This window comes from Taurulus bubalis, assembly GCF_910589615.1.
Source record: "Taurulus bubalis genome assembly, chromosome: 3".
Taxonomy (NCBI): domain Eukaryota; kingdom Metazoa; phylum Chordata; class Actinopteri; order Perciformes; family Cottidae; genus Taurulus; species Taurulus bubalis.
This window is the reverse complement of record NC_136591.1, coordinates 24212678-24237919: the sequence shown is the minus strand read 5'-3', so window position 1 is coordinate 24237919 and position 25242 is coordinate 24212678. Positions and strand designations below refer to the sequence as shown.

The 25242-nt window shown below is 43.3% G+C and overlaps 1 protein-coding gene across 1 annotated transcript; it reads left to right on the top strand.

The window, feature by feature from the left end:
* Positions 1 to 1870: 1870 nt before the first annotated feature.
* myb (v-myb avian myeloblastosis viral oncogene homolog) lies at positions 1871 to 11280 on the top strand. Its single transcript, XM_079216208.1, has 15 exons — positions 1871 to 1954; positions 4213 to 4330; positions 4545 to 4616; positions 4715 to 4807; positions 5574 to 5794; positions 6389 to 6617; positions 6716 to 6784; positions 6900 to 7004; positions 7431 to 7685; positions 8275 to 8393; positions 8491 to 8605; positions 8714 to 8809; positions 9503 to 9601; positions 9696 to 9776; positions 9894 to 11280. Exons 1-15 carry the CDS (start codon positions 1932 to 1934, stop codon positions 10005 to 10007), a joined length of 1809 nt encoding a protein of 602 aa, XP_079072334.1. The 5' UTR covers positions 1871 to 1931; the 3' UTR covers positions 10008 to 11280.
* Positions 11281 to 25242: the final 13962 nt, after the last annotated feature.

The following is a 25242-nucleotide window of genomic DNA, read 5'->3' as shown; positions in this document are numbered from 1 at the left end:
TGTGGCGTATCTCTTTTCCTAGCCCACTTTTTTCTTTTTATGCGGGGCATCTTGTCTTGCAATCTTGCACGATAGATGCTATATAATTAAAATATAAATTGAATAGATTAGAAGTACCACCTCCTCAAGGCAAAAATGACTGAACAATGCTGCATACACATGTGTGTATAGTATTAATGTATAGTAGTCTATTGGTGATTGCACTCAGGCACCCAGGCACTATATTATATCACTGGCACTGGCATTAGTGACACTTATAGTTTTTAATTTTGTATGTTGCATGTCCTGAAACAACAATTCATCAATATTAGTTTGAATACTAATACACGCAAAACCATCAAAGAAATATCGTCCATGTGGACTATAAACTTAATTTAATCCATGTCTAGTCCAGTAAATCTTAATATTTCCCTCTGTCAACAGCCTGTGCTTCACTTCACTTAGCACTGTCCACCCTGTTGCATTAAATAGTAAAAGTTGCAGTCCATGGCCATGTGTGTATGATTGTGCTCTTTATCAGGCCACTATTATGATGACCGCCCTGGGACAATAGGCTAGTCTGGGGTGATGGTAATTATAAGTGACCAGGACAATACGGTTGCGTATGGAGGAACTAATACAATGAGAAGACACATTTATACAAACCCCCCCCCCCCCCCCTCCCCTCCCCCGCCCCCCCACCACCACCACCACCACACCCCTCACCCCTACGATGAATGGCTGGGCGGGGACAGTGGAGGGAGGACGCAGAACTCAACCAAAACAGGATAATCATAAAAGTGGCCAGCATGAACACAGAATAATTTACGCAATGGAGCTAAGAAATGAGCAAATGAGATTACTCATACAAAAAAAAACAAGCTTAACTTGTTACTAATTTACATTAGGATTATTTTGAATAAATGCAAAGACAAAAATAACAAACTGCCTTTTAGAAAACTTAAGAGGCAAACAAAGAAACAACTGGGATAACATAAATCGATCAAGCATGTTTTAAAGGACAATTGTTCTTTTTGTGCAGTAAATCTGTACAAAAAGTTGAAGTGCCACTACACTATTTAAACATTCTTTGTCTAAGCGAGCATAAAAGCTAATTTTATGATGACAAGACAAGTTTACTTTTTTTTTTTATCACTGAGAAACATCTGTATCTGTATTTGCAACAAGCACAGAAAACATTGCAACTTCACTTTCCACACATGCCAAAAACCCATTCTGCAATTGTTTACGCCGTCCAGATGTACTAGTTTCCTTCTCCTTTTCAGCAGAAGAGAAGTAACTCACGAATATTGTTGACAAAAAGCATTTAGCGCGGACGGTCAGGCGAAACGCGCCTTTGACAAGTCCACTGTGAAGAGCTGTGGTGCTTTCAAGAACACTTCGTAAATCTCGAGGTAGCAATGTCATTTTTACGGTCCCAGTGAAATCCTTGTGGTATGGTTTGGAGGTAGGTGTTATGCCAACAACACTTAATTTACCCATTTTATTTGTGGTATATTATTCAACCACATTTAGATGATGGCATTCGTATTATAAACTATAATGCTATAGATCAGGCTTATTAGTTGGCTAAAATGTGTGGGTTTTTTTTCACAGCAAAAAAAAGGGACAGGTCGACATGTTTTCTCGAAATATAGTCTTACAATCCTAACTGTTTCCTTAGATATCAAATATATTCCTGACTTTTCCTGGGTTTGTTCAAAAAGTGATCGCAAAAGTAGGACGGCACGTGAAGTACACTTGGACATGCGCAGTCGGCCGCGCTCAGGAGCGCCAAATTTACCGGGATGCGAAGAAGGGGAGGAGCAGTAGTAAAGGCTGCTGCAGTTTAAATTAATGTCAACCTGCCTCTCCGCCGGGAGAACAAGTCCAGCGCGGATAGCGAAAGTACGTGCTCAGCGCAACCTGCGAGCCGCTCCACAGATATTAACATGACTCGACGGCCGAGAAACAGGTAAGCTCAAACACACCAATTACTGTTATTTGCAACATATGTAACTTGCGCGTGTTATAACTTACGTATTTACAATTTTTATTTGCATGATACTTCCTATTGGATACGTAGTGAGTTGAGGCGTTAAGGGTGCATTTTATTGACAGAGTATATGTCTTTTCTTTTTCTGGTTTAAGCTCGTTTTGTGTCTGTGAACCGTTTTTGTGTTATTGGCAGTTAAAGCGGAGTATAGTGGTGTGGGTGTCTCGCTCGCGCGCTTATGACAGGTGGTGGTCATCTGGCATGTGCGCTCCTCGCGCTGCTGTCAGTGGTGAGAGAGAGAAAGGGGTCTCTCTCTCTTTCCCCCTCTTACACACATGACACACACACACACACACACACACACACACACACACACACACACACACACACACACACACATAAACGCGCGGATTAATAACACTAGGGCGAGTGGACAAGCGCGTGCCACGCTGTGCGCAAGACAGTCTTTTAATAGGAGCTTATAATAAATACAAAACCAAACACAATGCAGCATGTCGTCTTTATAACTCTGTCAACAAAAAAAAAAAGTCAAGAGAATTGAATGTATTGCAACACGTCCGTAGTTGAATTTCGGAAAGTTTTGAAATGTTTTATACTTTATTGTACTTGGCTCCCCTCAAAGATACCCCCTGTTCTGAACTGTCTCTGGTTCCGGTGACCATCACCCACATAGACGCAGATGTCTTCAGGTTGTTGTTTTTGTACTTGCATGTTGGCTCTAATACACCATTATAGCTGAAATAATTAAAGGTAATTTTAAACCATGTAGTGATCAAACTTCCGTATACCCCAAATGCAGCATCTCTTAAAGCGAGGGGCGCTCACTGTTATTTTGGAAACTGCTTTCGCTGCGTCCGCTACGTGCACCTGTCTCAAGGACTGGCTGCATTTTTTTTGTGTATGTCCCTTGTTTTGATACAGTCGCCACAAATATAATCTTCAATCACTCGCCAGCTTTTACGTTGTATACGGTTTCCTGATGATCGGCACCATCACCGTGAAGTAACTGCGGTTACTTTCATTGGTCTTGCGTGTCAAGTGCGGGTTATTGGTTTATTCTCATGGTGTAACACAGCTACACGGAATACAATTGAGAGTTGACTTCACACAAAACCACCCCGCTGATTGATATAAGAGCAATGATTATCATTAAACTGTTTCATGGTGCGGTTTTCTCTTGATTCATCATTATCAACAGGAGTAGAGTCTGCTGTTTTCACTGTCTTGTATTCACTTGATTTGTGCTCACAAAGTTCTCTACCTTTTTATTTATTCTTCTATGGTGTCATAGGTGCCTTTTATATATTTTTACATTTAATAATATATATATATATATATATATATATATATATATATATATATATATATAAAGAATGGTCTGATTGTTGAAATAAGAAAACACGTTAATTTCATGACTGAGAAATTAGCATTTTATGCGGATGTACTAAGAGTAAAACATAAAAAGTTTGGTTAATCAGGTCGTCACGCATTTCAGTAAATGGACAAAAAATAAGGAAGATAATCCACTGCAAATATCCTCTTGTACACACACACACACACACACACACACACACACACACACACACACACACACACACACACACACACACACACACCTCAGTGGGGTTCCTGTTCACCTGTTGCTCTGTAGTACCCTACCTAGCTTCCACGTTGTCCATGCTCTACATTCTGATTGGTTAACTAATTCTGTGTGTGTGTGTGTGTGTGTGTGTGTGTGTGTGTGTGTGTGTGTGTGTGTGTGTGTGTGTGTGTGTATGACTGTGCTGTACAATGCCACTGCAGGTCTGAACACGCCAGGGTCATGAAATTATGATCGCATAGCCAATCCCAGTATCTGTGGAAACCAAAAACATTAGAACCTGTTCATCCATCCCCCCCCCATCCCTCCCACTTGCTGTTCCTCCCTCTAGTTCTCGCTCCCCTTGTGGGTGTCTTGGCTAAAAGCCTGCACCCAAACCTTCAAGAATGACTGGTTATGTCTGTGTTGACACCTGATGAGTTAAAGAGTGGGCTGAGTTCTTTATGCACTCTGTAAAGAGATGATTAGGGAGTAGTTTGGAAATAGACAGGTACTTATTGTGCGTGTATTTACCTTTCTATTATCTCTTACACATTTCATTACATTATTTTATTATTTTTTTCACACAGCCTCCACTTTCTAACATTTCTCTTTCTGTCTCTCTGTGTGTCTGCAGTGTTTACAGTAGCGAGGAGGATGAGGAGGAGGTCGACATGTATGACCATGATTATGATGGATCACTGGTCAAGACAGGGAAACGGCACCTCGGCAAGACCCGCTGGACACGAGAAGAGGTACACACACACACAAACACCAACAACAATTCAAGACCACACTGTGCAATACAACCAACACAGCTGAGCTCATGGCGGATAGAAATTGCTTCAGGAGAGATTTAGTTGTCTGGTCTAACCACATTCACTGACTCTTATGTTAAATTGCTGGGGGTGATGTTCATAGCAGGGACACATGTCTAACAAACTGAAATATGTTTTCTCTTTTATTCAGGATGAGAAGTTAAAGAAACTAGTTGAGCTTCATGGATCAGAAGACTGGAAACTCATTGCAAGCTTACTAACTGTAAGTAGGGAGGCCTGTGCGTACACACAGACATGCACACACGTGCAAAATAACCTCCCATAGTATGATTACTAATCTCCCGCTCTCTGACCTACCAGAATCGTACAGATGTGCAGTGCCAGCACAGATGGCAGAAGGTTCTTAACCCAGAGCTCATCAAAGGGCCATGGACCAAAGAGGAGGACCAGAGGGTAAGAAAACAGCCTTTTAGAAAACTTTGAAGTTCACACAGGACTTTGTGGGTCACACACACAATATTCAAAATCAACAATGAAACCACATTTATTGTTGCGCACTAGAAACTTCACATAATGGTGCAGAACAGTGTAGTTGGACACCACTCACAGGAGACAAGCAATCAAGCATCATCCAGAATTAAAAGAAATACAAAGAATCTGTAGCACCTTCTTGGCTGCTGTTGCACAGTTTTTATTTTCCAAAAAGTTGCAGTTCCTCAACAAGTAACATGCTCAGTCTCTTAAAAGCATGTGATGTATTTGTTGAAGTAGTCCACAGGAGTTATATTTCCACCCAGATGCCACTGTAATGATTAGCGGAGTGGCTAACGTTCCACTGGAAACTCCCTCTCTGCTCACCAGCAGGTGTTCTCAATCACCTCTACATCTTGAAAGATAAAGAAAGAGGGAAGGAGGGAATTGGAACATTCACTGACACAATGTTCAAGTTTCTGAGTTTTTTCTGTATAACTAACAAGTTTTTTTATTGTCATTTTCTCTCCTATCTATTCTACCCCTCGTATACCTATTATTTGTTTTTTTACTTTATTTTTCTTACTCTGTATCTCTTTACTTCTCCCTCTCCTCCCTGTTAATGCTCCTTCCTCTTTTCTCATGCCCCTTCACTACCATTTACTTCTCTTCCTTTTCAACGCTCTTCCTCCTTGCCTCTTGTCTTTCCTCTTTCTCTTCCCCACCCCACACACACAAACACTCCCAGGTGATTGAGCTGGTCCAGAAGTATGGAGCCAAGCGCTGGTCGGTGATCGCCAAGCACCTGAAGGGGCGTATCGGCAAGCAGTGCCGCGAACGCTGGCACAACCACCTGAACCCAGAGGTGAAGAAGACATCGTGGACTGAGGAGGAAGACCGGATTATCTACCAGGCACACGAAAAGCTGGGCAACCGCTGGGCTGAAATCGCTAAGCTGCTCCCTGGCAGGTGAGGCAGACTATGTAGAAGAGAGAAAAGAGAAGCTAGAGATATCACTGATACTATATATCCGTATTGGTTGACTGTGCAATGTTGCGGTTGAGAGGGTGAAATGGAGGGGAGGACACTGAAGGAGGAATGAAAAGAGAAGAAACAAAAGAGAAAAGGGATGAAGTGAGGACACCGAAAGAAGATAAAGGCGTGAATGCAGAAAGTATTTCCCTTTGTTTTGAAAGACAGGACTACATATGGATTGAAAGGAAAAAAGGTTTAAAAACAATGTCAGGACTGGGTGTTCTTTTCTAGAGAAAGGCCGAGAATCAAATGAGATAATGCAGTTGTTTTTTTACATGATTGTAATTGCTCCGTTCTGATAACCTTATCCATGTTGTGTTTGTGTGTGTGTGTGTGTGTGTGTGTGTGCGTGACTGAGACTGTGTCTATCTGTGGCAGCCTCTGTGTGTGCCTGTATTGATAATACTATCAAGTAACACTAGAGGTCCAGAACGTCTGGACCTCTGCATTTTGCATGCTTGTTGGCGTGCGGATGTGTTTCGTGATGACTAACCTGCAAGTTAATATGTGCTTCTTCATGACAATCAGGACTGACAACGCCATAAAGAACCACTGGAACTCCACCATGAGGCGAAAAGTGGAGCAGGAGGGCTATCTACAGATCGCGGCAAAGAACGGCAACTCCTCACTCTCCATCAGCCACGGCTACGTCAAGACCAGCAATCACATCATGGGTTTCTCCCACCACTCGCCCAGTCACGCGCAGCTGCCACCCTTGTCGCAATTCAACTACGCCTACATCGCCGACACACACAGAGTGAGTAGGCTTTCTACGAAAACTTGGGAAGACTAAATAATTCAGATAATGTAGCTGCAGGCGATTAATTTATTCTATGTTTCTTATTGACTTAACAGGTACCGTTACCCAGGGCCTTGCATTTGAACCTCCTTAACATTCCCCAGCATGGAACCGCTGCTATACAGGTACAAACAGCGAGTGAACGCAGTAAAGTCAATCACTATATTGTACAACAGAAGGGATTTTGGGACAAGAAGATGAACTGCCGCTAAATCCTGCCTCCCGCTCTCTTTTTCTCAGAGACACTATAGTGAGGAGGACCCTGAGAAGGAGCAGAGGGTGAAAGAGATCGAACTGCTGCTCATGTCAACAGAAGATGAGCTGAGAGGCCAGCCGTCACTACCAGTAAGTTCTGTTTATCTGCACAAGCCCGGGTGCGGGAGAGCTATTAAAGTGTGACAGCACAATTTATGTGCTTGTGTATTTTGCCCTGGCTCTAAGGAAGGTAGTTGGATGTATGTGTGTCTGTGTGTGGAGGAAACATCTGGGGGGGTCTGTGATGAAATAGGAGCTCGTTGTCATTTTAGTGCATGTGCATGACCCCTTGTGCAACCCTCTACCCAACACTTCTTTGCATAAAAGTTCCCTTTTTCTTCTCTTTTTCTCATTTGTTAAATTTTGTACACCTCTTCCCTTATTGTCAGGCAAGCATTTTCTAACTTGAGGTTGTTTGACATGATTTTACTGTTACTGTGCTCACATTTTCAGATGATTATACTTTGAATATTATTTTTAATAGCCCTCACTCTTTATATCCTTTTTCTCCCACAGATGAATTTGTCCTATCCAAGCTGGGCCAGCCAGAGCTCTTTGACCAACAGCTCCGAGGGTGTAATGTTTTTACCTCATCACCAGGCAGGCGCCCCTGCCCTGCCTCTGGACCAAAGCTGCCTACCTGAGGAGAGCGCCTCTGCAGCACGCGCCCACACCAATAACAGCAGCAACAATCACACCAGCAACAGCCATCAAAGCGGGCCGACGTTCTCAAATACCATGCCAGAGTTCATGGATTGTGTCATTGAATCAGTAAGTATCTGAATTTAGTTCGTCCCTCAGCTTATAGTTCAGGCATTATTTTGTTCATGATCAACTGTGTCGAGATAAAAAAGGGTAGCTTAGCAAGTAGTAACATGGACTTTACCAAGTAGTGGGTCCATATTTCCCCGTCCTTCTAGAGCCTATCCTCAGTGGATGAGGCCCCTTCCAGGGAGCTCTTGGATAGGAGTGTTCTCAGAACAGACAGGGTCTTGCCCAATCAGGGCTCAAGACCTGCTCACGAAGGTCGGGCTGGTTTCATCTGCTCAACTCCCAAGCCTTCACCAGTCAGAAACCTTCCCTTTTCACCCTCACAGGTAGTTAAAGTAGCTGCGTGCGATCAGAATCCATCACCAACCTGCAACCTGATGACATCCAATCATTCAGAATTAGTGCTTCTGCTGTTCTCTCTTTGGTTTTATTTCAATCATTTCAACTTCCAGCCATCCCTTTTTCACTTTTCCTCTCCATTTCTGTAGTTCAAACCAAGTTTGCTCCGTGATCTGCCAAAATGCCACCACGTGAAAATAAACCTACCAAGCTACTTTAGTTGATTGGTTTCCTTCCTTTTGTTTCACAGTTTCTCAACCAGTCAATGAGCCCAGAACACTCCGACAATGACAGTTTACCAATGAGCTCGCCCGTGGACTCAAAGCCTCTGATCAACCACACTATCAGGCACCAGAAAGAGGAGGAAATGTAAGTGACTCTATCTCAAATGTATCTAATTATGCAACTATGGAGAACTGTGGTAGAAGACGGTTAACATGGAGTTGTCTCTCTTTATCTCTCTCAGGTTCAGAACGCCAAACATTCGTCGTTCGATCCTGGAGTCATCTCCTTGTACACCCACACCTTTCCGGTCAGCTCTGGCCATGCAGGAGGCCAAGTATGGACCCGTCAAACTACTGGTGAGAAAGAGACTTTAAACAGAGAAGTCTTGAACCTGTCTCGTTACCTCCTGTTGGGCTTTGCTTTAGTGTCCTTATGTCTCACTGGGAAATTTGTGCCTTTTCCAGAGCTCCCCATTGGAGCAACAGATGGTGAAATCCATCAAACAAGAGCCGATGGAGTGTGCAATTGAGCAGCCTCCTCTGAAGAAGATAAAACAAGAGGTACTTTTTACTGAACACAAGCAAGCACACATATGTACAGAAGCAGGAGGTGGCAAGTGATAATAAGTAAGATGGAATAAATTGAAGCCACAATTTATTAATTTGTGTGCACAAGATAAGTGTATACAGAGAGCTAGCACAGCAGACCAGCCTTTCTCCCCGAAGCATGAAGGGAAGTGCCTTTTGCTAACAATATTCCCTTGATAACCTATCCCCAAACTACAGTGAAGCTTATGTAAAGAACTATCTACAACCAAGGTGTGCCTTAAGCAAGTGGCGGTTGCGATGAATGACTTGGCCTTGTTTGTGCATTGCCAAATTACTTAATTATTTAATTCGTGCCCTTGAGTTCATCAAAACATGGGAACAATTTATTTGAATTGAGGTAATTAATTATATCTTGTGCATACAAATTAATAAATTCAGGAATTGATATGTATATTCTTCTCTGTCTGTTCACGGCCAAACTCCATAGTTGAAAAAGGTGACATAAGAAGTCTTCATGTTTATGTTGAGAAGGCAAAAAGTGAGATGTACTTTCAGTTTGCAGTTGTGGTAACAAATGTGGGCAACTCACGCTTGGTCAACTTGAATAATCGGAGGTCACTGTTGTCAAGGAAGATCGGCCATATTGTTTAAGGCTACTGTATGTAAGTTTGCACGATGTTAACCATGACGTGTTCTGGGTGCTAGGTGGAGTCGCCATGTGAGAGGAGTCCGTGTATGCAGTGGGAAGGACAAGAGCTTCACACACAGCTCTTCTCCCCAAACGGCCCCGCACAGGAAGTACCTGTAAGCTCACTTTTGACCGATCAGCTCATGTCCTTAAAACCATAATTTTGAACTTCTGTTATTAAGATGTGTTTTTCTTTAATTTTTCATTCAGGACCTACTCACAAGCTCATTATTGCGTGAAGAACACAAAAACTACCACCTCCCTCGCAGAGGCATGGGCAGCCCGCTACAGGTGTGCATAAGCTTCTAGGCATTCATTTAAGGGACTTTTTAAAATATGTAGTGATTGCATCATATGTAGTGATTGCAACCATCAAAACTCATCATCCTCGCTCTCTCTCGCCAACAGCAGCTCAGTTCCTGGGAGCAGGTGACCTGTGGGAAGACCGAGGAGCACGCGTTGGACTCAGAGCAGACCCACAAGTACATCAACACTTACCCTACAAGGACACTGGTCGTGTAGACAGAGACATACGTTGAACTGGAAAGATCAACCATCCCTGCGCTGGACGCAGCGCTGCGGATTACATATTTGTTGTGGTACAACAGTTGGGAGAGGCTCTACGCCATTGGTGTTTTTACACTCACACTTGTTGGATTTCAACCAACCAAAGACGAAACACGTTTTTTTTATTTTGGAAATATTCTGCATAGAATTTGGGTTCTATTGTCCTATTACATTTGGTCTCATCATTATGTTATTATCGATGTTGTATTATAAATGGGAAACGGTGGATATATAATGTGCATTGGGCTGTATTGTTAATTCTGAATTTTTATATTAATATAAAGAACAAGTTGATTAATTTATTCCTTTTTTTCCATAATGATAATGTTTTTTTGTTTTTTTTTCAATTGGCCAATGGATCAGTGTTGTAAGTTAAGTATTTAAGCCCTGTTAGCATTATCATAAATCCAAAGGCATATTAATGAATTTAAAACTGAACTCTTTTTTTCAGTCATGAAACCTTTCTGTTTCTTTATTATTATTATTATTATTATTTTTTTTTTTTATCAGGCTACAATGTGTCTACTGTTTATTTCAAGTGTTTGGTCTGTGCCACCTCATGTAAACACTTAACTACTGAACAAGAACAGCTGCGTCTGTTCTTACATCATTATTTAACAATGAATGACGATGCTTTACACAACAGAAGGGGCCAGCTTTATTAGTATTACCACATTGGCACCTTTTATTTCATATAAATTGAGTTTTCATTTCAACTTTTGAGTTATTTTTGGCCCTCACAGTATCCTGTATGGGGAAATATTCAATGAACAAATGTTATATTTGTTAAAACTTTAAGTATATATATATATATTTCTACATTTAAAACAATAATCTTAAATGAGCTTATATCTTTGAAACCATGAGCTTCACCCAGTAAGAGTAAGACCAAGCTGCACTTGAATCGTATATTCTCCATAAAAAGCGAGAGTACTAAACACTGATATTTTATATAATGCTAAAAACAAATCCCAATAAAAACTTTTGTATGGTTTTTGTTTTCAAACATTTCTTTGAAGCGTTTTTGTATTTTTGTATAATGCATTTTGTTTTCTTACTAATACTGCAGTAGCCCATGTCAAATACTTAGGAGACAATCTTTTTATACACCTTGTTTTTATACTAGCTTTTGAGCAAAAATCATTTTATAAAAGCATTTATACATGCCAAGTTTTCATGTTTTTATACTTTTCTATACTGCCTAGTAAATAAAGTGTGTTTTATTACAGCCTTGCATTCAGTGTCATTTTGGGAATATTCATTTAAAGAAAATAACACAAAAAGTCCTCAAAGACAATGAACATTTCTATATATTTGAAATGTAAATTTGCTTCTACCATTCAATACTTTAGTACAATTAGCCCATAGTTGTAAACAGGACTGTGAAGGCACAATGTTGTCTAGAGTAGTTCTTTAAAGTGAATCACCAATTTGCTCTCTGGTGTTTATGCAAATTTTTGTGAGGGCTTTTGTAATCAAATACTCCGACCTAATCTCCCACACGCACACGCACCACACAATCCTGTGGAAACAAAAGGTTTGCTGTCATAAAATTGCGCCAAGCAGATAATAAAACTTTTCCTCCATCTGCCAATTACGGAGTGAGTGTAGAGTTTATCAGCCACTGAAGGCAATAAGCAAATGAACCCAACCGTTGCCTCTTTCTCTGCGGATAAAAGGGACAACGCACACATGCACGCTCCAGAAACACAAAACACAAAGGGAAAGTTTATTCTGACAAAGAAAATGGCATTTACGCACTAAATAGCACTGTGCACAAGTACTATGTGAAACGCCTCACTGTTCTCCAACAACACGCGTCCACACGTGTATGAGCTTCTCCTTTAGTCTCTTGAGAAGTCTTGTTTTCCTGTAAGGCCGTGAAAGCCAAGGGGCCCAGATTCAGACCAGGAGCTATATTTACACCACCTCCCCTCGCATCTAGCCACCTGCACTCCCACCTCACCCTGATCCACCACAGTGCCCTCAAATATAGATTCCCATCTCAAGTATTAGTCTCAGAGGGATACATAAACAGAAATGACATTCATCTTGACGGACGCGCAGCTAACAGAAACTGTGATATTAGAGGCAACACCAAACAGAAATAGTTTCATCAGGGCTGCATGCATGCTTACTGAAGCCTTAAGTGACATATATATATATATATATACATATATATATATATATATATATATATATATATATATATATATATATATATATATATATATATACATATATATATATATATATATATATATACATATATATATATATACATATATATATATATATATATATATATATATATATATGTATATATATATATTCAAAGAGTTAACAGAACATTACATAGACAGCAAAGAGATGATAGTGAGGGGTTGATCAAGGTTGTTTGAATTCAGAAGATTCTCTGTCAGCAATTGTTGTGTGTGTGGTTTGTGTGTGTGTGTGTGTGTGTGTGTGTGTGTGTGTGTGTGTGTGTGTGTGTGTGTGTGTGTGTGTGTGTGTGTGTGTGTGTGTTGTGGAAAGAGGCCAGAGCAAGAAGCAGACTTTCACATTGGGAATTTCACCATCTTCTACTACACCCAAAAGAAAAAAAAGAGAGAAAAAGCCTCAAACCCCACGAGATTTACAGACACCTGCTTCCACTGAGTGAGAAGGCAGCTGCGTGTGTGTGTGTGTGTGTGTGTGTGTGTGTGTGTGTGTGTGTGTGTGTGTGTGTGTGTGTGTGTGTGTGTGTGTGTGTGTGTGTGTGTGTGTGGTTTATCAACAAAAACAATATACTGTAGATCAGGATGAATATTGTAAGGTTTCAGGATATTTTAGAATATAAACTGAGGAGGTTTTGTGACTGCAGAGAATGAGACCTCATTGATTGGACAGTGGCTACGACTCCCAGCTCCTGAGTGTTGGCTCCTTTAATGAAGGGAAAAGTGACACAGTATGGAATGTGTTATCATCAACAGCGGATTGCAGCACTCATTTTAGATTGGCAACAAGAGAGTGTGCTAGTGCACAACATTAGCTAAACATTGCATTACAGTTCACGCACACTGATATTGAAGTATGTCAATGGTTTTGTTTATTTCGGTTCAGCAGAGTGTTTTTGAAAAAGAAGAGTGAGTGCTGCACTGGGTCAAGAAACTTTAAAGGGTAAGTAGTCAAGTACAAATGAAAACAATGATGGTCCAGCTTATTTTTTAGGAAAATTCTTGGTATAAGTTGTCTGAAAAATATCCAATCTCTGATTGTGAGTTAAAAATCCTGTGTGGATGGATAGACATGGAACAAGTCTAAAGGGCATACAGGTGTAGAGAGGACCGGTATTCTTAAAGGAAAAAAAGGTGTTGTAAAAATCTCATTCAAAGGTCATATGACATGAGTATTGCTAATTTAAACACTTGTAAGACATGACAGTAAAAATAAAATTAAGCAAATTAAGCACTAAAACTATGGATATATAATTAGCTTCCAGAATATTCCCTGTTAGCAGTGGTGTGATGTCTCCAGTTGTACTTTTCTCTCCACCAGTTTAGCTGGATGTAGCTTGTATTTTCTCTGAGTGCAAACAGGAGCCTCGAATTTTATTGTCACATTTAGATTTAATTAGTAAATGTTGATATTGTGAGACAACATAGAAAGGTTGACATTTTGTTTTGTTTAGGATGATAAAGGCACGTTTTCTACAAAATATTCAGCCCTAAATGTCAAAGCAGAAGTCCACTCTCACTATTACATTTTTTTTTATTGCACCCTCCTTTCCCTTTTCAAATCTCAAATGTCTGTCGCAAGCAGATTGGCTCATAAATTCAGTTTGTCTTGTCACAATAGATTTATAGCAGGATGTTGCAGGAATGGCGGGCTCCTGAACACGCGCGTGCATACTTGCAAAACACACACACTTGGTGAGCTTGAAAGCTGGCCAGTGTGCTCTGGGCCTGCGTAGATTACTCTAGCCTGATTTCCTCATTCCCTGGGTGCTGTTGTGGTCGGAGATAGGCAAGGGCAGCCGCTCCCTGCTGGCAGCGGTCAGGTAGGAGGGCTGGGCTGGGCTGGCCGGGCCTGATAACTACCCATCCATGATGTGGAGGAGAGGAGAGGAGTGGAGGGCAGAGAAGAAGACAAGTGATGAAGAGACAGGCAGAGAGAGAAACACAGGGGTTAAGTGAGGTTGTAATAGGGTTTTTACTTCTGTGAAGCTTTAGTTTGTCTGCTTCCTTTCTGTGTTTTTGTTCTGCAACAATGTCAAGACGTGAAACAGCAGCAACGTGTTTATGGAAGAGTGGAAATATTAGCCTTGGCTCGTGTAAAAAAAAGGGCTTTAATGTTACACTCACAACCGCAAATAATGAAAGTTGACAATTTGGCAAATACTCTTACTTGCGGAGAACATAAGTACCACTCTCTGGGGCGATTCACGAAAGGATTGGACGGCTTTTACCGGGCTAACATTACAGAAATAAAACAAAAATAAGTGAAATGCATGACTAACTTCAGACTAACTGCACTGCAAACCAATGTGCTAATTGCACATATTTAAGTTAGTGCATACATTTGGTGCAACTGGGGCCCCTTTCTATGCAAAAGAAGGTTCACACTCACAGCCACATGCAGTTACAGTGAAAGGATTAGGCTCTTTAGAGAGTTGGTGGTAACTGAAGCACATTTATAAGGAGTGTCCGCTCAAACTCATATATTTTGGGATGCAATGACAGGATGTGTCAGTTATGTCATAAAAATAAATGAAAAAAGCTCTACATATCTGCAACTATATATATATATGTGTATATATATATATATATATATATATATATATATATATATATATATATATATATATATATATATATACACACATATATATATATATATGTATATATATATATATGTATATATATATATATATATATATATATATATATATATATATATATATATATATATATATATATAATTGTTGTTGGCTTCAGTTTCAGGGTCCTGGTATTGTGCATGCTTGGTCCCTGTCACACTGTCATGGCTATTGTCATGTCATTGTATTAGAGCTATTCTGTCAGGATTTGCAAATGAGTGTGAAGAAAAATAGGATTCAAAACAGAGAAAACTGAATTTCCTACACTGTAAGACATTTCAAGTCAGTTCAACTTGCAAACGAAAGTTCACCTGCTGCCTTGAGCAATCTAGTTGACTCAACTTGAAATTTCCTTTGATTCAACTGATAAATTAAAGTTCATAAGGTTGATATAACTAAAACATGCTAGTTGTCTCAACATCATGAGTCAAGTTCTCAGAGTTGAGTGAACTGTTGGTCTCTTGTTGTTTGAACTTGATCCACCAAGTTAAAACAAAGAGTGTTTTTACATTATCAACTCGAGAAAACTTTCCTTAGCTAGTCAAAGAAACACACATTTGTGCTTTTATGTAACTCACAGGTACAAGTTAGAATAACTTTACCATGTGTAAACAACTTGCCATTTCAAGTTAAGAGGACTTACATTCCAAATTAGTTTCAACTTGCATATAAACGGTATTTTGACTGACAATTGAAAGTTTGCTTGCTTTATAAAAAAGAAATGACCAATAATTCTTACTTCTGTTCAAAAGATATAACATTTATTGGAAGGAAATATGCACAGACTGAAACATTCGCTACAAGTACATCTCAACACAAATAGAAACATATATATAGAAAAAACAACTCAAAGGTGTCAATCATATTACGGGGGTACTCCAGGTCAAGGCAGTAGATTGTGCCATCAACATGAAGCCTGTGGGCACGTCTCTGAGCTCATGTTGGATGATCGTCTCTGCTGCCTCGGCCACGTCGAAGACTTCCAAAGGAAGTGAATCATGCAGAATGCCTTCGTGTCCCATCAACAGTCCAACCTGCATTCATCCAGGGTTTCTCCATGAACCTGAAGTCATATAAAGGCATTCACATCTTAACTGACATCTCCAAAATAGTACTAGTTCAATGTTTTGAGAGTCCTCTTTAAAAATCCCTAAAACAAAAAAGGTGAAGAAGACTCCATTGAAAAGGTAGTTTGCAATTACACAAAATCTCTATAAAAATGTGTGTGGGTAATAAAGCTAATGAAAACAAAACATGTTACATTGTCGCATTACAACCATTGAGTGTAGTAAATGTGTAAATATAGTGTCTTACATCATACATCCGGATTATGTCGGAGGAATCCTCTGAAAGATAGTAGCATGAAGACCAAGCAGGGCAGCTGTTCTTCGGTTCTGGTTTGTATCCTACAAAAACAGACAAGAGTAGATGAATGCAATACCAAAAGGTATTTGAGTACAGACAAGGCCTAAACACTGCAGATGATGTCCATGATGCTGTTTATAATGATGGATTATTCTTCATGTCCATTAGAGGAGAATGCACAAAACTTACATGTCACGTCAAGTACTGGACATTCTTGATATCTGTAGAAAGAAGAAAAAAAATGCACGATAGGTTCAAATTTGTGTTTCAGAAAAATAAAACTCACATATAATATTTTTATTTCATATATATATATATATAACATGCGTTTACTTTACGCTTAAATTATCAATCTTTTACATTTCTAAATAGTTAAAACAAAAATGGGATCAAGCAATTTTGAAGCAAATATCCTCCAGTTTACAAACAAACAAACATGCACCCACACAGCAGAGGGAGGGGAAGGGAGGTCTGCAATACAGTCTGTGCTCAGTGCGTCCCTACAGCATGCTCTGCATTAATTAAGTTAAGTCATTACTGGCATACAACTAACTATTAACACATTAATACATACATGTTGCCTACTGTCAGGTCAAAATAAAATACAAAGAGCAAGCCAAGCACGGGCAGTGACTCTGCCGGTCAATGTGAATCCCTCAGCCGTATGACAATACATTCAGACTGCTTAAAACTCGTGTTAGCTAGCTAGCACGCGCTAGCTAGCTAGCTAACCGAACAAGTTAGTTGGAGGGGGAGGGGTGTTGAGTGAAAAACGTAACTTAAATGTGTTACACCCAGACCCTCTGGGTAGTTCTGCGTTCACTGTCTGTGTATGTTGTGTTGTCTGTCACTCACCTTGTCTCTCGTTCCAGACTCCTCCCTCCTTGTGTGCCACCCTCCTGTGTGATTGCAAGCCCCGCCCTCATTGGTTCCACCTGTGTTTCGTTCCCCTGTGTATTTAGTCTGTGTCAACTCCCTGTCCTGTGCGAGTTTGTCTTTTGACGTTCCGTGGTCCGGTTCCTAACAGTACAAACTCGCCATTATGGACTCAGCGGACGCCGAGGCTGTCCAGCAGGCTCTCTCTTCCCAAGGCGCTCTTGTCGGTCGCCACGACAGACTTCTCAAGGAAATGATGGAGGCCATCCAGGGCCTCTCTGCTAACGTCGACCAGCTTGGACAGGAGCTTCTTCGGGTCGTCTCACAGCCGCCTCTTCCTGCTCCAGGGGCTCCTTCTCTGCTTCCTATCCAGCCCGCCGTTGGCTCCTGGGAGCCACACGTCCCTGCTCCAGGGCGCTACGCTGGGGATCTGGGAACATGCAGGTCGTTCCTTATGCAGTGCTCCCTAGTTTTCGACCAGCAGCCCTCTAGGTAGGTAACAGAGCGAGGATCGCCTTTGTTATGGGATCACTTACTGGGAGAGCATTAGCCTGGGCTACTAACATTTGGAACAGCCAGTCCTCCACTAGCTCCTCATTCCAGCGCTTCTCTGACGAGATGCGTAAGGTTTTTGATCACCCTGTAAGCAGTAAGGACATTGCCTCACGGCTACTCTCCATACTGGAGGGATCCCGCAGCGTAGCTGAGTTTTCCATCGACTTCAGAACTGTAGCGCAAGGGTCAGGGTGGTCTGATGTGTCTCTCCAGGGAGTTTTTCTCAGGGGACTTAATAACCCGGTGAGGGAGGAATTAGTCATGAGGGATGACTCGGAGATTGTTGATGCCTTAATCGCCCTTGCTGTAAGGCTAGATAGCCGTCTTGGGGAGTTTAGGGGGAGAGACCTAGCCGCTCTGTTAGCTTGCCAGCCCCCTGCTAGCCTCTTCTTTCCCTAGCAACCTCGCTACCGGCCCAGCCCCTAGGTTCCCTGCCACTTCTGGCTTCTCCGCTCCCCAAGTCTCCACGGAGGAACCCATGAAGATTGGGAGGACCAGCTTGACTCCGGAGGGACGTCAGCGCCGCCTACGGGAGGGCAGGAGCATCTACTGCGGCCAGAGGGGCCACCTTATTGCCTCCTGTCCAGTAAAAGACCGGGCTCATCAGTGAGGAGGACGGCGCTGGTGAGCCGTACAACACTGTCCATAAGCCCTCCTTGTGTACTCCCCAGGGTTTCTATTACCTCGCCAACCGCCTCGCTCAGTCAAGAGGTGTTGGTAGATTCTGGTTCTGACGCTAACCTAATGGACACTGGGTTGGCTCGTAGGTTAGGGTTGGAGGTCCGCCTCCTCTCCTAACCTCTGGAGGCTAGTGTCCTTGATGGGCGCCTACTCTCCCGGGTAACTCTCCACAAGTTCCCTGTACAGCTAACCTTCCCAGACCACCACACAGGCTATTTGTTTTCACTTGTTCCAGTCCCTGCAACACCCCCTCATTTTGGGCCACCCCTGGCTGACCCTGCACAACCCCCACATGGACTGGTCTTCGGGAACGGTGATTGCATGGATGTAGTGTTCTGGGAGATGTTTTCCCACAAGAACATCCCAGACCTTACCTACGCCTCAGTCGGCGCTTCCGTTGGATTCTGACTACCCATACCTTTCCAAGGTGCCGGCATGTTACCATGACCTTAAGGAGGCATTTAATAAGGCCCAAGCCACATCGTTGCCTCCCCACCGGGAGTATGACGGCGCCATTGATCTGCTTCTGGGGTCTGCTCCTCCCAGGGGAAGGCTCTATTCCCTGTCTGCACCTGAGACACTGGCTATGAGGGTTTATGTGACCTCCGCATTGACTGCAGGCCTGATCAGGCGAACGATGTCCTCCGGGACTTGCGCAACATCTCGGTTTTCGTGTATTTGGACGATCCCTTATCTTCTCCCCCGACAAGGACTCACTGAGCTCACGTCAGACAGGTCCTCCAGCGCCTTCTTGACCAACAGCTGTTTGTGAAGGCCGAGAAATGTGAGTTTCATGTCTCCACTGTTTCATTCCTGGGGTTTATTGTCTCCGAGGGCAATGTGAGGATGGAGCCGGGGAAGGTCGAGGCAGTTACGGATTGGGCCACTCCTAGCAACCGCAAGAAGGTCCAGCGTTTTATGGGGTTTGCCAACTTCTATAGGAGGTTTATTAGGAACTTCAGCTCTGTAGCAGCCCCCCTGCATGCACTAACCTCCCCTGCCGTTAGGTTCCAGTGGAACCTCGCCGCCGATGCTGCCTTTCAGCGGCTCAAGGGAGCGATCACCACTGCTCCGGTGCTTACCCTCCCGGACTCCCGTCAGCAGTTCGTGGTGGAGGTGGACGCCTTGGATATGGGAATTGGAGCGATACTGTCCCAGAGGTCCGCGGGGTATAACAAGCTGCACCCCTGCGCTTTCCTCTCTCAGAGACTTTCACCTGCGGAGAGGAATTATGACATAGGAGACCGGGAACTTCTCGTCGTCAAGATTGCTATGGAGGAATGGCGGCACTGGCTGGAGGAGGTGGAGCACCCATTCCTGGTCTGGACGGATCATAAGAACCTTGAGTATCTGCGGACAGCTAAAAGACTGAACCCTCGTCAAGCCAGGTGGTCTCTATTCTTTAGTAGGTTTAACTTTTCGTTATCTTATCGCCCGGGCTCTAAGAATGTGAAGCCTGATTCTCTGTCTCGGCTTTTTGACCCTGTTGTCCCCACCACCCCTCCCTCATGCATTCTGCCCCCGTCCTGCCTGGTTGGGGCCGTCACGTGGGACATTGAGAAGAGGGTGAGACAGGCTGCCGCAAATGTTTCTGTCCCTGATGGTTGCCCCCCCAGCAGGATGTTTGTTCCCTCTTCTCTCCGATCACAGGTCATCCAGTGGGCCCATTCTTCTCAAGTTTCCTGCCACCCCGGGGTTCGGAGGACGATGTTCGTCGTTAAGCAGCGGTTCTGGTGGCCCGCAATGGCGAGGGAGGTAGGGGAGTATGTATCAGCCTGCCAGGTGTGTGCACGGAGTAAGGTTTCCCAACTTCCTCCGCCTGGTCTTCTACGCCGACTACCGGTTCCACATCGCCCCTGGTCGGACATCTCTCTGGATTATGTCACTGTCTTTCCCCTGTCCGAGGGTAACACCTCCGTTCTCACAGTGGTGGACCGGTTCTCCAAGATGGCCCATTTCATTCCCCTGCCTAAGTTGCCTTCCGCCAAGGAAGACGGCAATGCTGTTCTTGCTCATGTTTTCCGTCTCCATGGTTTCCCTGCAGATGTTGTGTCAGACCGGGGACCCCAGTTCGTTTCTAAGTTGGAAGCTGGAAGGAGTTCTGCAGTCTCCTAGGGGCCACGGTCAGTCTGTCTTCTGGATACCACCCCCAATCCAATGGCCAGACGGAGCAACTGAACCAGGAGTTGGAGACCGGCCTTCGCTGTCTAGTCTCCCAGAACCCCACTTCTTGGTGTAGACACCTCATCTGGGTTGAGTATGCGCACCACACTCTCCCCTCCTCTACTGGCCTCTCTCCTTTCCAGTGCGCCTATGGCTACCAGCCACCCCTTTTTCCAGCTCTGGAGAAGGAGTCTAGGGTACCCTCTGCTCTGGCCATGGTCCTTCGTTGCCGGCGCAACTGGGACTGAGCCTGCCGGACTCTACTCAAGAACTCTGCCCGCTACAAGAGGACTGCGGACCCCGGCTCCTAACTATCGGGTCGGTGAGAAGGTGTGGCTGTCTACATGCGACCTCCCCTTCACGTGGAGTCCCGCAAGCTGGCGCCTTGGTTTGTGGGTCCCTTCCCAATTTCTAAGGTGATTAACCCTGTGGCCATGAGACTCAAACTTCCTAGACCCATGAGGGTTCACCCCACATTTCATGTGGCCCGGCTGAAGCCAACCAAGGAGAGCCCGTTGGTCCCTGCAACCAGACCTCCACCACCCTGAATCATTGATGGCGGCCCGACCTACGCTGTCAAGCGCCCTTTTGGCGGTTCGGCGCCGCGGCCGTGGTCGGCAGTACCTCGTGGATTGGGAGGGATATGGCCCTAAGGAGAGGTCTTGGGAGAAAGCCAGCAACATTCTGGGGCCAGACCTCATCAGGGACTTCCACCAGAGGTTCCCTGATGAACCGGGTCCGTCAGGTGCCGGTCTTAGAGGGGGGGGGAGGAGGAGGTACTGTTACACCCAGACCCTCTGGGTAGTTCTGTGTTCACTGTCTGTGTATGTTGTGTTGTCTGTCACTCACCTTGTCTCTCGTTCCAGACTCCTCCCTCCTTGTGTGCCGCCCTCCTGTGTGATTGCAAGCCCCGCCCTCAATGGTTCCACCTGTGTCTCGTTCCCCTGTGTATTTAGTCTGTGTCAACTCCCTGTCCTGTGCGAGTTTGTCTTTTGATGTTCTGTGTGTATACTGAGTAAAGACTTGCTCTTTTGAATCAAACTGCCTTGTCTGCTTGTGAGTCAAGCCACCGTGGTCCGGTTCCTAACAGTATGAAGCATGAAATAATGAAGGAAAATTGTGGTCACTTAAAAAAATGAACCAATAGCTTATACATTAATTGCGTTTCATCAACTGCAGGACAGATAAAATAGGTCAACCATTTGTCTTAGAAGTTCTCGCTAAACATTAAAGCCACAAAGTATCTAACCTAAGCCTTTCCAGACCATTGACAAGCACGAGTTACATAACTGTGTTATATTACTAATGTTACACATGCTATTAATTAAGAAAAATACTTAAAGTCATCATTTAAACTCACCTTCATGTGCCCAAGCAAAGCGAAAAGACTCCTCGGCGCTCTGGTCAGTTGGCTCTACTTGTTGCAGGTGGAAAGTAATGGTGAATTACTCCGTCTCATTCACTGGAGGTTGTCACGTTAATAGAATCCCTCCGCCGGTGGAAATAGTCTTTTCTTGTTTACCACAAAATGCCTATATTTTCATTGGAATTTAAGTATATGATTTATCTGCTGTGTTTAACCAGTAGATTATGGCCAGGCTTCAACCTGGCCATGGTTTAAAAAAGACAGTTTACCTAAAACACATGACAGCATTTTTTTTTTTTTAAATCCCACTCCCGCCTTTCCCAGTCTTTTCTTCTTTTTTTTTACTGATAACTTAAAGAGTCTAGTTCAATTAACACGAACAAATCTCAACAAGTCAACACAAGGCATTATTGTAAGTTAAACTAAGTTTTAACTTGAACAGTTAAGTTCAAATCTAAAACTTGTCAGAGCTCTTTGAGTTAAAGAGAAGAAGTAAGTTGACATAACTAAACAGGGCTGTGATGTTTTACAGTGTATGGTTCAAGAATGAAGAAAAGTAAAACAAACTTCAACACAGAAAAAACGCGTTGAAGTTGTGTTCACTTTATTTCATCAGAGTCCGAGGAGAAGTTGTAGTACACTCACACTCCTGACTGATGTTAAAAAGTTAAGCAGTATTAGCAATATCATGCTTTAATCCAAAAAGTGCTTACAACTAGCTAACTCCGGTATAAAGGAAAATAATATGGGACAGGCCGGCCCTCAATTGGCCCAGTCAGACAAATATGGGACTGAACACCACAAGGCCAGATTTATTTAGTGTTACAGGTGACATAGTTCATAGCTGCTCATTCAAAATATAGCATACAGTTGCATACAGCTCAATTAAGTTGTGTATATTAGTAGGAGTGTGTGTGTGTGTGTGTGTGTGTGTGTGTGTGTTGCTCAGCTGGGGTCCAAAGTAAGAATAGATGGGGTCCGATCAGTGTTTCTGTTTAGACCTATGTGTTTGCAGATGGAGGTAGAGGTGCAAGCCCCCTGTTGGTCTGGTGAGGACCACAACACACGACCCACGAGCACCTGCTGTCTCACAATCACACAATGTACATGCATGCATATGCTCGCACACAACCAGAACACACAGATTGAGCAGATAGACATGTGGGCATGTGGAAAGAGAGACTGAGAGGGGAGTGATAGAGTGAGAGAGGTGAGCAGAGAGAGAGAGAAAGAGAGAGAGAGGGGACTGTTGGAGCTGCTGCTGAGGTGATTAGACTCGTCTGCAACAACAGTTACTGTCTTCCCAGATTTGGTGGCCACTCGTTTGGCCGTTTGTTTGTTTGTTGTTTTTCAGGACCAAAAAATGTATAGAGCAATGTGCATGTGCCAGATAGCTCATAACAATAACTGTAAACTTTTCCAAAAGTGGGTCAGGACGGCCAAAGCAGGGCCAACAGTGTCAAAGAGCAGAAGACAGACGTTTGGCCATTCGAAAAAAGACTGACAAAGAGTGGGATGAACAGCAAATCAAGGGAGGAGAGAGGCAGAGAAGGAAGCATGAAAGATAGTTGGGTTCATAAAATAATAGACTCGATCCGAGGGGATGACGTGTTTATGGGCTCCTCCATCGTATTTCCAAAAGATCTTTTGATTTTGATTTTGGATAAATTGTGGAAATAAATCATGTTGCAAAGATCTTCCAAAAAGTGCACATTTTGTGAATATCAAGACAATAATCTAAAATAAAAACAATCACTCCTTATATGAGTTTTGAACCAAGCAAATTTAAAATAAGGACAAGCTACATACAGCCTACAAATAGGGACAGAAATTATTGGTTGATTGATATCATGTTCAATACTATAATCACTCTTTATTGAATCAGGATCTAATGGTTTGGTTTATAACATACAATGTAATGTAATATAGTGTAAAATGCATCTCTGAACCTCCTGTGATTGTCATAACAGAAGACTCACATTCAAAGTCCAATCGCCCGGAATAAAGTGCTTATATAATAGGTATGACAGGGGACATATGACTGCCTTCATATACGTATGACAAGAAGACAAGAGACAATCCCCGACATCAGGATCATATGTATCTACGTTGCAAAAACCTAATTGAAGCAGGTGAAACATGGTTTTACAAGAAACCACACAGAGACATCATCACAGCCTTCTGGTGCAGAATGTGTGGTCACGTTTGTCACCCAGTTTCCTGACTTGCGGAGGCCAAAGCCTTTTCCCAGCAACACTTCTTCACACACACACATGTAGACACACACACACACACACACACACACACACACACACACACACACACACTTCAGACACATGTCCTCACGTTGTCTACTTTCACATTGGCTCTGTCGCACAACAACAGAAATACTGCTAAAGTTGTTTTCTTCCAAATTCTCAGAAACTCGAACATAGTTTCAAAAGTGATTCAAAACAAGCCTGGGGATTTCTGTGTCTCTAATATGTGTGTATGGGCTCATATGTGGGTGTCAGTGTGTGTGTGCCCATGTGCATCCCCCCCCCACACGCACACATGCACACACCACGCACACACGCACACCCCACACACCCACACACTCACATTTACACAACAGAGAATGACATGTTTTCCCGCTCAGGCTTGGTCCAGCTTCCCTATTCACCTGGGTAAATAGAGCAGAAGGAAGGGCCTTTCAATGGAGACCATCACACACACACACACACACACACACACACACACACACACACACACACACACACACACACACACACACATACAGACACACACACACACTCAGCATAAGCTCACCCTGCACATGCCATCACTACAACTGCACACAAACACTCATGTTTCAAATTATTCCCTTAGTCTTACATCCACTAACACATATCTGTCTCCTAAAACTCCTCTCCTCTCCTCGCCTCTCCCCTCCTCTCCTTTCCTTTCCTCTCCTCTACTCTCCTCTGTCTGTCCACTCCATTGTTATCTCTAAGTGATCACGACAAGTCGATTCACATGGCATGATCATGCCTGACCGCCCCGATTTAGGACACTTGTCACCGGGGTCCCCCCAGCCGTCGATGAATCTGCTCTCAATCCGCCCCCACCCCTTCAAAACACACTCACACACACCCTTCAGATACACCCTCTACTGCCCTTGAACTCATTTTGGAGGGTGGGTGTGGCTGGAGGCAATGGGGTGAAAGTTGTGTGTTTGTGCATGTGAGCAAGCAGGAGTGGGCATAATTGCACCAATGAGATAACAATACTCAGACCTCAAGCTTGTTTGTGGTCTGCAGTCCAAAACACCCAGGCTGAAAAGGCAA

Coding starts and splice junctions, on each gene's coding strand:
- myb (XM_079216208.1), top strand. CDS start 1,932: ATGACTCGACGGCCGAGAAACAG. Junction 6,785..6,899: donor ATGGAACCGCTGCTATACAG/GTACAAACAGCG, acceptor TCTTTTTCTCAG/AGACACTATAGTGAGGAGGA. Junction 7,686..8,274: donor TGGATTGTGTCATTGAATCA/GTAAGTATCTGA, acceptor TTTGTTTCACAG/TTTCTCAACCAGTCAATGAG.